Source organism: Gorilla gorilla, chromosome 1, assembly GCF_029281585.2.
Source record: "Gorilla gorilla gorilla isolate KB3781 chromosome 1, NHGRI_mGorGor1-v2.1_pri, whole genome shotgun sequence".
NCBI classification, from domain to species: domain Eukaryota; kingdom Metazoa; phylum Chordata; class Mammalia; order Primates; family Hominidae; genus Gorilla; species Gorilla gorilla.
This window is the reverse complement of record NC_073224.2, coordinates 44,517,273-44,535,304: the sequence shown is the minus strand read 5'-3', so window position 1 is coordinate 44,535,304 and position 18,032 is coordinate 44,517,273. Positions and strand designations below refer to the sequence as shown.

Genomic DNA, 18,032 nt, shown 5'->3' with positions numbered 1-18,032 from the left:
TGTGGCCCTTTTACTCCTTTTGAATTTTAAATAATGAGAATGTATTTAAATAAATAGAAATGAGGCACTAAAAATTAGTGTATTTTTATAAGTCAGATACTATCTTGATTTAGATTCTAGTAAAGTGGTAGTAAGATGCAAACATTTTTAAAAGATATGAAATATTTTTTATTTTTATTTTTTGAGATAAAGTTTCACTCTTTCTCCCAGGCTAGAGTGCAGTGGCACCATCAGTGCTCATTGCAGCCTTGACTTCCTGGCATCAGGTGATTCTCCCACCTGAGCCTCCTGAGTCACTGGGACTACAAGTGCACACCCCCACCCCCACCTAATTTTCTGTATTTTTAGTAGAGATGGGGTTTTGCCACATTGCCCAGGCTGGTCTTGAATTCCTGGGCTCAAGTGATCCTCCGGCCTTGGCCTCCCAAAGTGCTGGGATTACAGGCATGAGCCACTGTGCCTGATCACGAGAGAAGTTTTGTGTAAATTTGGAAAATACTACCACTCTTTGATTCTGTAGATCCGGCACCTTGGTCTGGTGTTCTATTGGAGCAGTTTGGGAATCATGACTCTTAAGGAAAGAGAATGTTGACAGTCGAAACTTTGCTTGGATATGCTTTAGAGAATTTCACAGTGATTTGAAAAGAACACTCTCTGTGATGTGCTCTTTAAAACCATTACACAACCATTATTTTGATGTTGTGGATATTACTTTTTCTCGCATCATTTTTCTCAACAAAAGGATAAGGTCAGCAAGTGTATATATGTTTATAAACTAAAGAAGTTAAGTAATGTAAGCACAATCCATCCAAGGAATTTGTTAGTGATGCAGTCCTGGCCTCTAAATTGCTCTTGACCAAGGAGCTTCACATATGGGAAGGATCAGAAATTCTATGGCATGGAATCAAAGACACTCTTCCTGCTTCAGGGGCACATATAGATTAGTACTATCATTGCAGTTTCCTATTAGATGATTCTTAGTGACCAAATCTCTGTCTAGGACCCAGATACCTTATTTACTCAAAATAGTGGACGGAAAATAAATGTTTGATATACATGTATGCATAATATTTTCATCTACATAATTTTTATTTCCCTGAGTGTTTTTTCTTGGGTCATATTTAAAACTCATGCCAGCCCTGTGAAGAAGGTTGTCATTTTTTTTTCTGATGTACACATGTGGAAAAAGTGACTGGACAGGATCATTCTATTGATAAGTAGCACAGAGTCAGGCATTTTGATTCTTGGGCTTTTGTTCTTCCCCCTGGAAAATGCTTAGTGACTTGATCTGGAATGCCATCCTCTCTTTTCAGGTTTTGACTTGATCTTTAAAATTATGCTCAAAATTCTTCCCCAAGAGGCTGTTTCAGACAAAGCCCAGATGGTTTTTGCTGGTTCCAAGACTCCCAAAAACTTGTTTCCAGTATTTTCTATTCTATCCAGTATCTATTATTTATCACATTCCAGTATGAACATGGAATATGATTTATTGTATTGACTTACAGAACTTGCTTTATTGTATTTATTTTTTTCTTTTCTTTTTTTTTGAAACGGAGTCTCACTCTGTCACCCAGGCTGGAGTGCAGTGGCGCAATCTTGGCTCACTGCAACCTCCGCCTCCCGGGTTCAAGTGATTCTTCTGCCTCAGCCTCCTGAGTAGCTGGGACTACAGGCTCGTATCACCACGCCTGGCTAATTTTTTATTTTTAGTAGAGATGGGGTTTCACCATGTTGGCCAGGCTGGTCTCAAACTCCTGACCTCGTGATCACCCACCTCGGCCTCCCAAAGTGCTGGGATTACAGACGTGAGCCACTGCGCCCGGCCTGTACTGATTTACTTTCTGCTATTTGTCTCCCTTTCTTATTTTATGTAAATTATTATAAATAGTACTACTCCTGACTTACAGACATTTACATTCTTTTTTTAATAACTTCTAGATGACTAGAGAATAGTAGTTCCAAACTTTTGTGTACATAAGAATAACCTAGGGAAGTTATTAAAAATAGACTTCTCAGTGCTTTTCCCATAGGTTCTAATTCTGTGGGGGGGAGGCGGGGGAGGTCCAGGAATCTGCATTTTCAATAAGCACCCCAGAGGATGCTGATGCAGGTGATCCAGTAACCAGGCTTTCAGAAATTCTGCTGTTGAGAACTAAAAATGTGATTGTTATCCTCTGCTCAGTAGGGGAAACAGAGGTGTAAAGTAAAATAACTGAGTTCTTGCTCTCTTGGTGTTGACAAACTTTCAGCTGTGAGTGGTGTGGACACTAAACGCAATAGGAATACAAAGAAGGGAGGCATCACTTCTGGCTGGATTGTCATGCTTCATAAAAGATAGGGGGTTTGAAGAAAAGAAATTTCAAAAAGATGAAAAAAAAGTGGGCCGGGCGCGGTGGCTCACGCCTGTAATCCCAGCGCTTTGGGAGGCGGAGGTGGCCGAATCACGAGGTCAGGAGTTCGAGACAAGCCTGGCCAACATGGTGAAACCCCATCGCTACTAAAAATACAAAAAATTAGCCGGGCGTGGTGGCAGGTGCCTGTAATCCCAGCTACTCGGGAGGCTGAGGCAGGAGAATCGCTTGAACCCGGGAGGCGGAGCTTGCAGTGAGCCGAGATTGTGCCACCATTGCACTCCAGCCTGGGTGACAGAGCAAGACTCCGTCTCAAAAAAGAAAAAAAAAAGTGGATTATTTCAAGATGTTGGAACAGCAAAGACTAAGTGTTGAGGATGCATAACTTCTTTTAGGGGATCAGTATGTGGAATGATGTGCCTGAACTAAAAAGAGTTTTTGTGGGCACATGTAGGAATTCACACTTGGAAAGACAGGAGTCAGATCGCAGAGAGTCTTGAATTTGGACTCTATTCTGCAGGTATTGGGTGGTTCCTCAAACACGCAGGTAAGATAAAAGTGATCTTAAAAGATTGATGTGGCAGTGAGTTTGAAAGCCCTGAACTACGTTTGGCGGTCTTTGTACACATTGGGAGAAACGCCAATTGTGAAAGTAGATTTAACATGATCTGGAGCTTGACTATGTGAGAAAGCGAAAAGTGTCAGAAACGCTGCTGAGGTTTGAACCTCCTTGACTGGGAGGATTATGTACAATTTCACCGCCCAGCAAATCTGAAGGAGGAAATGTTTTGAGGATAGTATGTTTGGTTCTAGGTCTAGAATTCAACTTCCTGCCAAATTGGGAATCTTCTGTACATATGCATCAGGTGGCTTCGTTTAAATATACGACAATTACTTTTATTATGTTGAAAGGAAAAGGTCTGGAGCTCGAGGGAGGGGATTACAGATTTGGGTCCATTGGCGCAAAGGGAGGCTGACTGTTCAGATTAATAATTATTAACGGCCACCGTATGGAAAGCACTGCACGAAAAACTAAGATGACCAGTCCTCGTCCTTAAGAAATTCAAAATCTAGACGGAATCTCCAAGAAAGAGATTCCGGTAAGAGTACATGGCAAGCCTCCATATCCACACACCACTGACCAATGAATTTGTACTCTTCTCGTTGGAGTAGTTGAGGGCCTTTGGCTCAACGAGGGGTGAAAATTAGCAGGATACTAAATCGGGAATGAGAAATCTCTTTTTAGACGGCATGGACTTGCAGAACTCTTTGAAGCAGCAGATGCTAGACTGCCCAAACCCCACGCGAGAGTAGCTCTCTGGAGTTGCGGAGTCCGAACCTCCCAAGAGCTACAAATTTATTCCGCAACTACCAATTTTGCGGTTTGGGGCCACTAAGGCGCCAAGACCCGCCCAGGTGTCCAGACCTCGCAACGATTGGACGAGCTCACCTTCTCGCCTTCCCCAGGCCCCTCGCCCGTCAATCACACTGCTTGCTCGCCACCTGACCTCTGCTGCGCCCCCTTTCAGTGGTGTAACACCTGGCGCTCTTTCGCGCCCCAGCCCTCCGGCGCCCCACCAATCGCTTCAGTTCTTCATTGGCCAGCAGAGAGGTGAGGGAAGGGAAGGGGCGCTCTATTTTGCTCTCTGAACGCACCCTCTCAAGTTTCCCGGTCTTCTCGCAGACAGTCAGGAGAGCAATGACAGCCTGGAGCAGTCGCGCGTGAGCGCAAAAGTGCCCGCTGGTGGAGGGGCGCTTCCCCTCCCTCCCAAGCGATTTGCCACATTTGTTGTGACGCAGGGGCACCCCGCTCGCCGTCTTCACTAACGATTGGCTGTGGCCGAAGCCCGTCACACAGCCCGCCCCACTCCTCTGCCTCAAGAGGCCGCACCTCACGCCGTCGCTGCAGCTTAGCCGTGTGATTGGCTAAGAGGGCTGGCATGCTTTCCCGCCCCCTCCCCCGCCGCCGCACCAAGAGGCGGGCGGGACCCCGCGGAAGTTGTCAGTCAAACTCCTCCTTCCCACCCCTCGCGAGGCCCCTCCCCGGGCCGCGCGCCGTGGCGCGCGCATACGCGCACACACTCCCCACTCGCCTGTACCAACCACCTTCTCAAGTTGTAGCGGTCGCTCGCCAGGGGTTCTCCGTGGGCGGCCGACGGGCGCGTGGGGGAGGGGGTTCGGGCCGCCCAGCGCGGCAAGGAGCGAGTGTGTGCACGCAGAGGGCCGGGGCTACGGGGCAGCGCCCCGGGCGATGAGGGGCCGGCGTTGACCGGGAAGAGCGGGCACCGCGGCAGTGGCTCCGAGGGGACCCGCGATGGCAGCGCCCCGAGAGGAGGCTCCAGGCAGGGCGGGCTGCGCCGGCAGCGGCCGCTGAGGTGCTGGCCCGCCGGCTGGCTGGCGACCGGGGCAGAAGCGACGAGAGGCGCGCTCGGCACCCGCACCCCCGTGCCCCCGCCTCAGTTGTCTAAACTTCGGCCTCTCTTCCACCCGCTCTGCGCGCCCAGAGTCAACAACTTCTTCAACCCCCTCCGCCCCCGCCCTTCCCTCCGTCAGCCCCGGGAGCTCGCCGCGCGCCGGGGACCAGGAACCTCTGGCGCTGAGATGTGGCCGTGAGGCGTTGGCGGGCGGCGAGGAGAAGCTCGGCGGCGTCCCGGGGCCGGAGGGCCGTGGGGCCGGGGCGCAGGGGCGCGAGCACCCCGCGCCTCTCCCCCGCCTCCTCCTGCCGTCTCCGCCGCTGCCCGTGCCTTGCAAGCAGCAGCCGGAGCTGCCAAGCGTCAGGGCCGCGGAGATGTCGTCGTCGTCGCCGCCGGCGGGGGCTGCCAGCGCCGCCATCTCGGCCTCGGAGAAAGTGGACGGCTTCACCCGGAAATCGGTCCGCAAGGCGCAGAGGCAGAAGCGCTCCCAGGGCTCGTCGCAGTTTCGCAGCCAGGGCAGCCAGGCAGAGCTGCACCCGCTGCCCCAGCTCAAAGGTAACCTCCGAGGGCGCAGCCCCAGCAGCGAGCGCAGGGGCTGGCAACGCTTGCCTCTGCGCCAGCAGAGCCATTTCCTGCTGGGTTTCTCCTGCTCAGTTGGGACTGGTAGTGTGTGAGCCGAGTTCCCCACAATGCCTTGGCGTCACCTCACGCCCTCCTCCTTATTCAAACAGGTTTTCTGTGAAGTCTTGGCTGTTTCCTTCTAATTCCCACCTGAACTCTTTCCATCCTAGGGGAGGCCAACACCCTTTCCCACCTGCGCGCTTGCTTAACCTGCACTTCCTATCTTGCGTCCCGTGAAGTAGAGTCCTTCACTCTTCTTCCAGGTTTGCCCTTTCCCGGTCTTGCTTTAACAACCGCACGAACCTTCCCCGACCTTCACTTTCCCGAGTGTCAGCTCCTCTGTTCGGCCACTTTTAGCTAGTCCTTTACTTTTACAATTATAAAGCCGTCTGCACCCACCTTCTTCTCAACTTCACTTCACATTGATTGCCCCTAAGAGTCATCAGACCAGGAATCCGAATGCAAACAACGGTTAAGAGTTAGCTGGCCTTTGGATGTATTTATAAAGAAAAAGCCTAAAATTTGACCAGTGTAGTATCTTATTCACTGGATCGTTAGCTTTAAATGGTATCCTTTAGCTCAAAGAATAGATTTAAAATATTCTGTTGTCTGAGCCGATACACATGGTCTATTTGGAAATATGAAGGAGTAGGTAGTGTTGCTTTGCAGTCGAATGGGAACTTAATTTGCCAGGCAGTAATTCCAGGGACTTTGTAGGTTTGTACAGGAATTCAAATTGGTATCCGTGCCTAATGCCTTGCAGGAGAACTTGGCACTCTTTTTGGCTCACTTTTCCCACTAGGTTTAGAGGATTTTCGATGTTATTTCCTGGTGTTCTAGTTTATTCTTTGTGTATTACTCATGCTTAATTTTATAATTTTAATGTCCTTGCTTTTTATGAGATAGAAATGTTGGAACAAGATGATAATGCTCCTACATATTTAAATAAAATTTGCAACCTGACGGAAATCCCTATCATCTGATGTTCAGGTTTTTCAATTCATTTGAAAAAGCTGCAGCATCCCCTTCAAGGCCAGTCTGGTTCTCATTTGTCTTTGGGCCTGTGAATCCAGCCTTAGTTTGGCAAGGAGTCTAAAGAAAACCCCAGATCAAATCACAGTTGACCTACAACAGCTCCAGAACCCTATTGAGACCCTACCTTGCCCTGTCTCTTGGAGTGCTTCTAAATCATGACATCTCACAGTTAGAATCAAACTGGCTTTTGAAAAGAGATTTTGAGATATTAGTCTGTGCTATCGAATTTATCATTTGATTGCTCTTTAGCATATAAAAATTGTTAAAATTTACATAGCAAAATGGTAGACTATAATGATAGGCATTGCCAAGACTTTAATTCTTGAATGATGTCATAGCTATAAAAGAATATCGTCTTTGCTATTCATAGATTTTAAAATTTACACTTATTTAAAATATCATAGTTTTTTTATACTACTGATCTTTTTTCTCCCATTAAATTGTCAAACTGTAGTTTGAAGGTTTGGTGCTAGGGTTATTTCATAGTTATTTAATTTGCTTTTTAGTAAGATATTCTAGTTTCTTAGTATTGTACTTCTTAATAGTATACTTTAATAAAAGTAATTGAATATTAAACATTTGGTTGGTTTCAAGCCAGGAGATGCAGCTTTGATAGGTTTTGCTTTTATTTTATTTATTTTATTTTATTTTTTCACTTTCGTTGCCCAGGCTGGAGTGCAATGGCGCGATCTCGGCTCACTGCAACCTCCGCCTCCCGGGTTCAAACAATTCTTCTGCCTCAGCCTCCCAACTAGCTGGGATTACAGGCATGTGTCACCATGGCCGGCTAATTTCGTATTCTTAGTAGAGATGGGGTTTCACCATGTTGGTGAGGCTGGTCTCCAACTCCTGACCTCAGGTGATCAGGCCACCTCAGCCTCCCAAAGTGGTGGGATTACAGGCGTGAGCCACCGCGCCTGGCCACATTTTGCTTTTAAAAGCTTGGCAAAAATATGCATAGAGTCAGTAATCATCTAAGTTATATGATGTAGGGTTCAACAAGTTGAAGGTGCCATATAGTATTTGGTCACTAGTAAAGAAAAAAGTAAATTGGAACTTTACATTAATTGTAGATATTTGCATGAAAATACAGTATTCATCATAAGGAAAATTATTCAGGATAAATTTATGCAAATTTAATTGAGGAAATAAGACCCTTACTTGGATTACAAACTAATAGGAACAACTTCTTTTACTCCAGATGCCAAAATGCTTGAAAGTGATTTAAAAAAAAAAAAAAACCAACATTCAATTGCTTCAATTGGAACTTTGGCAGTGTACTTGATACCACAGTGTTGTGTTTTTTCTGCCAGTGGTAGTTTTTTCCATTTGTGGCCTTCACAAAAACATGGAAAGCCCTTTAGTATGTGTATGAAAGAAAGAATTTTCTTCCTCCTCTGAAATACCATCTTACTGTGGAGTGATTCAGATATCCATGGACTCCAAGATCTTTTAAGTTTCATACCAGCCTGCTTATGTTACACTTTGACCACATGCATCTGAACTGGAAAGGTGCCAACTAGTTTTCCTCAAACCATAGTAAGGATTAACAAAATAATCCAGCCTTTTCACCTGTAAGAAGTATTTGTGCAAAATAATTTAGTAAGTGGGTTGTGGGATTTTAATGGCAAAAATGTTCAGAATAAATTGTTTTATAATTGAAAGTATTTAATAAACAAGCCTTGTTAAAAGGCTTTTCAGTCTAACCTATTTTGTTTAAGATTCTGGAAGGCTTGGTTTGGTAAAGTAGTTGATGCCTTACATTTATATAACATGTTAGCATTTTAAAATTATTTTACCTTAAATTTTTTCTTAAATTATAAAACAGTATTGTTCATACCAAGTGAAACAATCCAAAGATATGTAACCCTTAATCCCTGTGTATCTCCTGCTTTTTCACACCTAGTAAGTAAGGGTAATAACTGTTGTTTGATAATCCATGGCTCATTGTGTTTTTACAGACATCCTATTCATTGAGTCATCCCTGAACTTTTTGCAAGGTCACTATTCCCATTTTATTGATGAGAAAGTTGAGGCCTAAAAAGAATAGTTTCTGGCCTGTGATTAGGTATCTGGATGATGTTGCAGCTGACACTGGGACCTAGGTCAAATGATTTCAGTATTTGTGCTGTTAACTGTTTTACATAAATTTGAAGCAGTGTGATAGAGTTGGGTCTCTGGGGTTAGTCCTGGGTCAAAGGTAAATTTTTAATCTTTCTAAGTCGTTTTCCTTATCTGTAAAATGGGGATAATACAAATCTCCCCAGGCCTGTGGGGATTAAGGGGAATAATTTAAGTGCCTAAAAATAGGCAAAGAATGTTAGTTCCCATTCTCTTAAATATTTGAAAATCCAGATTAAAAATATTTTTAAATGAAGGATTATTAATAGGATTACTTACTTAAATGGTAAACTTTCCTAGTGTATTTAAAGTGTGATTTTATTTATAATCAGTTTTCAGATATGATTTATGTGAACTAAAGTGCAGCTGTAACATCTTTCAGCACGAGTGTAGAAATGGAAATAGGATTAAGTCAGACTCTTTAAAACATTAAAAGCTGTGGTAAGATTTTTTTACCAAGCGAAGAAATCAACCTAACCAGTAGAATTATATAGATGTGCAGTCATCATAGGAGACAGCCGGGAAATAAATAGCAAGATAGGCTGAAACTGGCTTTGAGATTGAAGTCCCCTTCAGAAGAGGTAAAACTTTCCCAAGTAGCACTCAAGATTCTTTGTTGGTCCATTCTTAGCAACTGTCCCACTAGAGGTATTGAGGCCAGTAATAGTGGTGTTGATTGCAGTGCTTCCTTACCTTTAGGGGGAAAAATGTGTGTGTTTTCTAAAGTAGGTGATCTAAGGTAATTGTGGAACAAGAACACTGACATTATCCTAAGTTCTATAGCTAAACCTTTTTGTGGAGAGAAAACCGTACTACTCACTCAACTTTTAAGGTTTATAGATCTTCTCAAAGTTACTATCATTCCATCTAAACACAATTGGGATGGCACTAGAGGAGAGTTCAAATTCATCTGAAGATGTTAAGAAAATTGTTTACAAAAAGAAATAACATTTTAGTCATTTTAGGACTATTTTCTGAGATATCTCTTCTGGAAGAATTATTTTTAAAAAATTTAAAACATTTTTAGGATATTCTTAAGAGAAATTGCTAAATAAAGTGTTCACTGCTAGTCCTCACATAAAGGAAAAACTTTTCTATTTAAACCCATTTTAACATCTTTAGAATTCCTGTTTAGGATCATCTCTTCCTCCTCTCCATTTTATTACCTTTCTGATTGTTAATTGTGGATTATTTTATGAAGTGTCTAACTGAATAAAGTGCTAATCCAATAAAATGTATTTGGTAAAATAATGCAACCATTGTAGTATGTTACTGTCATGTAAACAGTAGATTTAAATTGTCTTCCTGCATCAGTGATGACTTATTCCTTTCAACTTCAGTTTAGCCATTTTCACCTGCAAGAATAACATTTTTCTCTTGATAAAATAACAAAGATGAATTAGTCTTTAAGGAGTTATTGCTGCCTTGGATTTCAAAGACAGGTTTACTAACAGAAATAACACATTTAGATTTTTGTGTTTTATTTTTAAAAGTTAGATTTTTGTAGAAAGCTGGGGATAAAGACTAGTTTGTTTTTATGTGTTTAGCACTGTGGTTCCCAACCCTGGCTATACTTGGAGAGGTCATTTTTTTTTTTTTTTTAATTTTTTTTTTCAGACTGAGTCTCGCTGTGTCCCCAGGCTGGAGTGCAGTGGCACGATCTCTCGGCTCACTGCCACCTCTGCCTCCCAGGTTCAAGCGATTCTCTTGCATGCACCACCATGCCAAGCTAATTTTTGTATTTTTAGGAGAGAGGGGTTTTGCCATGGCTGGTTAGGCTGGTTTCAAACTCCTGACCCCAGGTGTTCTGCCTGCCTTGGCCTCCCAAAGTTATGGGATTACAGGCGTGAGCCACTGCACCCGGCCTATACCTGGAGAGTTTAAAACAAAACAAAACAAAACAAAACAAAAAATCAATACCTGGGCACATCCCTAAGAGATTGTAAATTAATTGGCCTAAGGTAAAATCCACTTACAGTATTTTTAAAAGCTCCCAGGTTGATTCTAACGCGCAGCCAGGATTGAGAATCACCGGGTTAGCATTGTCTGTCTATTGATTTAATTCATTAATTGAGACTTTGTCCTTTTCTCTCTGATATCGTGATTCATTACCCAGCCTATTAACGTTTCCTGCCCTGGCTTCACCTCATGCTATTTACATTTCACTCTCTTAACTTTGCTGCCCCCTATGGCTTATTAGCTACTTTCCTGAAGGGGAGATACTGCCATTAGATTCTGGAATTTAGGTATGATGGGATGATTCTACTGGTTTATTGTCATTACCATAATTAAAGCCCAACTATTATTTGATGTAGGGTGGTCAGTTTTCTTTTCTCTGTGATTTTTGGAGCTGGCAAGTAAAATCGAGAACATATGATAGAGGTTTGCCTAATTTTAATCCCATCATTCAGGGTAGTAAGTAATGATTTCAACCACTTTGGGATGTAAAACTAGTTTCCTCTATATGCTTACAACACTGTTCTGTTTCTTGAAGATCTAGGCCTGATACTACCATTGTATATGTTAAATACAAGATATTGAACAAAGGAACTATTCTTGAACTTTACTGCGTTTTTGGTCATGCCTTATTTTTATTTCACATTAAGAAATGTTTTTCTCCAGAGTGTTTTCATGTCCATCATCTAACTTAATCTTGACCACAACTTTTTATCAAAGGTAGGGCAGTGAGAACTCAGGGCTGCTTATATTCCATATTCCTATTTCGTCTTTGTCTTTTCTGGTAACTGGTTTGAATAATACTTGTGTTAGTTGATTTGTTGTTTGGGTGGGTTTTCAGTTGTTATGTTGTGATGCTCTCTCCAGAATGAGATGGTGAATTTTTCTGTGAAAGCAGAAGTCATTATCTGTTTTTTCAAATCCTGTTATGGTACCAAATACAGTATTTTGTGCATAATGTGGTCATAGAGACAGAGTCACTGTTTTGATGAAGAAATTGTATGTTGGTTGTCTTATAGTCACTCCTTCCCCTTTAGATTGTGCTGCTTTTAGTGATGTTTGGTGCTGTCTACCAGATGTTGATTCTTATCTGTTTTGTTTTTTGGTTTTCCGTATTTTTTTGAGACAGGGTCTTGTTCTATCACCCAGGCTGGAGTGTAGTGGCACAATTGTAACTCACTGCAGCCTCAAACTTCTGGGCTCAGGCAGTTCTCCCAAGTAGCTAGGACTACAGGTGTGTGCTGCCACACCCAGCTAAGTTTTTTATTTTTATTCTTGTACAGACAAGTTCTCGCTATGTTGTCCTGGCTGGTCTTGAACTCCTGGCCTCATGTGATCCTCTGTCTTTGGCTTCCCAAAAGCTGGGATTACAGATGTGAATCACTGCCTCACCCAGTTTTTTGGTTTTAATATATTTATGCCTAAAACTGGTTCAGGATTATTTAAAACAGGGGAATCCAAGGGAGAGAATACAGTCATGGGTTCTTAGTTTCTGTTTTTGGTTGTGCCAGTAAAGCCCCTTCCTCATCCTTCTTTTCTGCTTATCACTAGAGACAGAAACTAAAAACCATGGCTTCAGGATGCTAAAAGCCTAAAACAAAACGAAACAGAACAACAACAACAAAATAAGGTGGATTGGACAAGCTTGATTTAAAGTAAATGAATTCTGGGTCCTTAATATCTTGGTAGTAAATAGTAAATGTAGGTTTAAAACAAAAGATTATTTGTATTTTGCCAATGACCAGTGTGAGTGACATGTAGCATTATTGATTGATTTGTTGCTATGAAAGTTACTGTATAAGATTTGTGAGGAAAAGTAATACTGGGTTGACTCCTAGACATGGACATGTGTGTATAAAATAACTGAAACAATTTGTTTGCAGTAATTTCTAAGTTTGAGATGCAATCTTTCTTTATGAGGATGTCCTTGAAGGAGGTAAAAGGAACAGATTTGAAATATATAATACTTTTAGTGTATTATTATGTAACAAGGAATCTAAATGCTTTGCTGAAAGAGTTTTATATGACAGACTGGGATTATGCAAAATAAACTCTACTTCTCTGAGCAGGATGTTGACTAATAAGCAGTTTCAAGCCTAGTTTTTATATCTGTCTTTTTGAACTGTTACCTGAAGGATTTTATTTATGTGGGACTTTTAAGTAAGTAATGAAGAATTTTAGAAATCCTGTAATTTTGATTGGGTTTGCTGAAGAAACATACTGGAATTTTTTTTTTTTTTGGTGGGGGTAGTCTAACTTGGATACTGAAGACAAGGGATTTCTTGGAAACACACTCCTCCTACTGGAATGGTGATGCTAATTGCAGCTACTATAACCTTACTGTGATGTTATATCTAGTTGAGCTTTCCAGTGCTGAATGGGATCTCAGAAGTCATTCTGGTTTAGCCTCTGTTGGGAATTGATTTCACTCTTGTTATTCTAATAAATATCTTGCCATTTCATCAGAGAAGTTTTCTTTAAGGTAGGGAGGAAAGTACAGGGTTTTAAAACCCTTATTCTCTCAGGTTTTGCTTAGTTAATGAATAAACCATTTAGATAATAGCTAAAAGAGGTTGAATACCTGAAACAAGAATTTTTAAATGGCTTAGAACTTGCAGTTCAGTAGTATCAGATCTAAAATTGTATATTTTTTCAGCAGAACACAGATTTTAAAAAATTGTATATTTTGTCTAATTGGTTTTGCCTTTGTTTCACATTGTATCAAGGATATTCCATAATTATAGCTATTACCATAAGTCAGTGGTTATTTGAACTCATTGTTAATCCCCTGCCTCTAAATTGATAAAAGTGAAAAAGGGAAAAAGGTGAGACAGTTTTTGTTATAACTCCTGAATTTTAATTAGCAAAACTGGGTATATTTTTAAAACAACTTTTCAGACAGGCTTTTCTGAAGAAAAATATCTATTGAAGTTAAAAAGTAAAATAAGACATAACTTCTGTAGGAATGTTTCTAATTTTATTGAAACAAACAACAACAACAAAAACTTGCCCTACCATTCTTCTTTAAATTGGTCAGTGGCAAAATATTTTGTTTGCTGTGAAATTAGACACACACTTTATTTTCAAAAATCTAGTACAGAAATCTTTTCCTTTCTTTGGTTTTCCATAGTGCATAAAATTTTGGTGAACCACTGCAGAGATTAAAACTTAGTAAAGTGAAAACAATGATGAATGCTTTTTCTTTTAAATTTAATGTCTTTAGGAGTTTATAGTTGGTGAATACAGACTTGTAAGCAGGCAGTTGCAATTAATGTGTTCAGTGTCATGATAAGAATAAGCTCTAAAATGTTAAGGGAGTATATGAAGGACTCAGTCCCGTTTTGGTACGGGAGGGGAGCGATCAGGGAAAGTTTCCTGGAGAAAGTGACAGGTAAACTGCCATCTAAAAGGCCAGAAGGTGTTAGGCCAAGATAGATGGGCTAAGAGGTCCACCCAAAAGACAATATATGGAGACCCAAAGGTAATTGAGCATAGCATATTTTGGGAATTACCAGCGGTTTATATAGCTGTGATCTAGAATATAGGTTACATTCTATATCTCTGTGGTATATTCTATATCACTAGAGAAGTGGAACAGCATTTAGGGTCTAGTGCGTAGTCTTGTTGCTATGTTGAAGAATGGATGTAGGCAATTTATTGCATTCATACCTGCCAGTAACATGAAGAACGTATTGGGAAATGAGAGTGAGTAACACTAGTGAGGATACTGACACAGTAATCCAGACAAGAGATAAAGGTGCTTGTCCAAGTGGGGATGGGGTGGTATCATAGGCAAAATCTGGTGAGAGGGAACAATCAACGATGATACATTTCTAACTTGGGCAACTGGATGTATGATAGCAGTTTATTGAAAGGGAAAAAAGACATTAGATTTGGGAGGAGAAGATAATGGTTCTTTGTTGGACAGGTCGAAGTGTCCATGGGAAATTGAAGTGAAGCTGCCTAGTAGGAAGGTGGATTATTTGGATATGGAGCAATGTGCTAGAGATAATTTGAGAGTCTTTGGCTTACATGTGGCATTTGGAGCAATGGAAGTAGAAGCAACTGCCCACTGAAAATGGATAGAATGAGAAGACTCCAAGGAATACCAACATTGAGATAATGGGTAAGGGAAAAAGGTACAACCAAGAGCCAAGAGAGACAGCTGGAGTGGAGGCCAAAGAAGACAGGAGAGAGTGGAGACAAGGCTGTCAGGGGAAGAGAGTCTTTAAAAACTGGATGATGGGTTGGGAAAGTAGTAACAGTGGATAACTGTGGACAAGTCAAGTAAGAACTGAAAAGTTCCCATGGGTTAGTCTTTAGGCAACATTGGTGACTTGAGAGGCGTTTGGAGGACTGATAACGTGAAATGAGATTTGTGTAAGGTGGATAATGAGTGGAAATTGTAAAAGCTGAATGAGTAAGTATGGACAACTCTTTCAGAAAGTTTGGCAGTTAAAAATTACTATAGCTACTGGGTAGAGAATGCATTGTAGCAAAAGAAGATTTTTAGGAGGACAAGTTAGGAGATTAATAAGCCAGGTAAGACTATGTGACTTGGGCCTGGGTAGTAGCCCAAGATGGAGAGAAAAAGATGCATTTGAGATATATCTTAGATAGGACCTTGTTAATGAATTGTTTGGGAGGAGATGGAAAGGCAGAGGTGTAGGAGTCAAGGATGACTCTCACGTGCTTTAGCTTGGACACCTGGGCGGATAGGAATGTGTCCCACCACCGAGAAAGGAGTACACTGGAGGGGGAATCAGGTATAGAGGGAAAATCCAGAGTTGTATTTTGGAAATTTTAAATTTGAGATGCCATTTAGAAACCCAGTTATAAATATCAAATAGATTACTGCATATGTGAATCAAAGAGTGCCCATTTGTTAATTTCTATGACTTCTAAATATTAACTATATTCTTTACATTAACCTTTACTGGCCTGCCAAGACTTTCAGATTTGCTTATAAGAAGACATTGATAGTTTGGGTTGCTGGCCACTTAGTCTCCTGGCCAAATTGGGATTATCTATTCCCTACTCTATAGAACATCTTCTGTGTACACTGCATGATAAGATGTCATTGTTATGTGCATGAAGGAGAGCACAAAATATGCTGGGACAAGTTGCCTGAATAAGGTTAAAGTGCCTGCTTTTTGTCTTTAGACTATAAGTGCTTTGAGACCCAAGACCATATCTTCCTACACAGGATTTAGTCAATGCTATTTTATATTTATTGAATGAAAGAATGAAGCAAAAGCTATTAAATTGATTGAAAGAAAAACATCATTTATATCATACAATAATTTACAATTTTAGGACGATTTATAACTGAGTAATGTTTACCTGCAACACTAAACTGGTTAGCATTTTATAGGTGAAGAAACCAAAACCTAGGTAGGTTACATTCTTATGCCGGTCATGTATGACTTGCTCTTCTCAGTTGGTTGCTGATTCCGCTATTAAATGGAAGGCGTTTGTTGCCTGGACTGAAGCAAAGTTGGATTTCCTTACAGTGCAACAGAGAAATATTTATAATTGAGAACCTTATCAAGAGAAATACGTTTCTTTTCTTTTTCTTTCCTTCTTTTTTTTTTTTTTTGTGACGGAGTCTCACTCTGTCGCCCAGCCTGGAGTGTAATGGCACAATCTCTGCTCACTGCAACCTCTGCCCCCTGGGTCCAAGTGATTCTCCTGCCTCAGCCTCCTGAGTAGCTGCCACCATGCCTGGCTAATTTTTTTTTTTTTTTTTTTTGTATTTTTAGTAGAGACAGGGTTTCACTGTGTTGGCCAGGCTGGTCTTAAACTCCTGACCTCGTGATCCACCCGCTCCGGCCTCCCAAAATGCTGGGATTACAGTCGTGAGCCACCATGCCCAGCCAATACGTTTCTTTTTGATAACTTGAAATGAGATTTGCATAAGGTGAAAAGTGAGTGGAAATTGTAAAAGCTGAATGAGTAAGTCTTTAGACTATAGTCTTTAATCTAACTAAAGACTAAGACTAAACCTATAGCATATAGTCTTTAGACCTTCAGACTGTAGGTGCTGGGCAAGTAAGCCAGTATTGAACATAGATTTTTCTAAGACCTGTTAAAGCAAGGGATCTTTGTTTCTTAAATTCTTCTGATATAAAAATGCTTCATTGATCTTCTTTGAAGCACTGTCCTCTCCTTTTTATGTAACCTAAAGTTTTTCTCAAAAAAATATGAGAGCATTTGTTTTATGAATGAGTACTGAGAAACAAGATGAAGTGAATTGTTAATCATTCAGCACATTTGTGTCACAGTTAGATTTTGGAGTCACCCCTCAAAGTTATAATGATCTGTAATTAGCTTGAAGAAATTGTAGATTATCAAGAACTGATTAGAATCTACTTGTTTTTGCTTCTTTTGGAAATGTTGGTTATATTCTGGTCCCCTTTTACACAAAGTTTTTGAAAACTTTTTAAAATACTCTTCCACATTAGCATAGTACTATCTTTCTGATCATTTCTTCTCAATTTGATAGAGGAAAAAAGTTAGGTCAAGATAACAGAGACTGGGATATAAAAGTCAATTGGGCTAATCTACCACTTGTGACTGATTTTATTATTCCACTAAAACTTCCAGACAAGCTGAAATGAGAGTTAGATGTCATCTCCTCAAATAGTTTTCCACATACTTTTGTGCTTCCAGTGAATGAACCAACCTAATTTTGAATCCAGAGTGAACATAAAGTAGCAAATATGACAATGAAGTGCTTTTAAGATGCATTTATTTCCCCAGTCATATTGCCTTCATAAGACTTTTTTTTTTTTTTTGAGACAGGGTCTCGCTCTGTCCCCCAGGCTGGAGTGCAGTGGTATAATCTTTGCTCACTGCAACCTCCACATCCTGGGTTCAAGCAGTTCTTCTGCCTCAACCTCCCGAGTAGCTGGGATTATAGGCTCCTGCCACCACAACCGGCTAATTTTTGTATTGTTAGTAGATACGGGGTTTTGCCATGTTGGCCATGCTGGTCTCGAACCCTTGACCTCAAGTGATCTGCCTGCCTCTGCCTCCTAAAGTGCAGGGATTAACAGGTGTGAGCCACCGCACCTGGCCCATAAAAAATTTTGATTATTCATATAGGAAAGGTAAAAATAACTCAGCCTTCACCTAGCTGCCATATATCTAGTCACTGGTTTTGGTACTTCATCTGTTTTGATAATCTGTTTTTAATTTGGATCACCTGGATACTCTCTCTATATTTTTAAGAGCTAATTTTTTTAAGGTCTAGAGAAGTAACTTCTCCTATAGAACAGGAATGACTATTTTAGGTTATAATACAATACTTGCTGTGAGTCATAAGCGAATCTCAGTTTTCATGGTTTTCTAAAATAAACTCATTTAAAGAATATGTAATGGGAAGTGTCATATTTTAAACTACCCCATTTTATTATTTATTTATTATTTTTGTAAAAACTTACAGACTCACTGTTAAAACAACTCAAAGGAGAATCTTAACAATGGTAGAAAGTAAAAATTCCCACCCAGAGGAAATCTCTTTTAAATTTTT

General features: G+C 40.9%; 1 protein-coding gene across 1 annotated transcript in view; it reads left to right on the top strand.

Moving 5' to 3' along the window:
• The first annotated feature begins 4,401 nt into the window (after positions 1 to 4,401).
• PPP2R5A (protein phosphatase 2 regulatory subunit B'alpha) overlaps positions 4,402 to 18,032 on the top strand; it is a 73,158-nt gene continuing 59,527 nt past the window's right edge. The window contains exon 1 of the mRNA XM_019030351.4: positions 4,402 to 5,320. Within this exon, the coding sequence (XP_018885896.1) occupies positions 5,140 to 5,320 (181 nt within the window). The 5' untranslated portion in view covers positions 4,402 to 5,139. The remainder of the gene's footprint in view (positions 5,321 to 18,032) is intronic.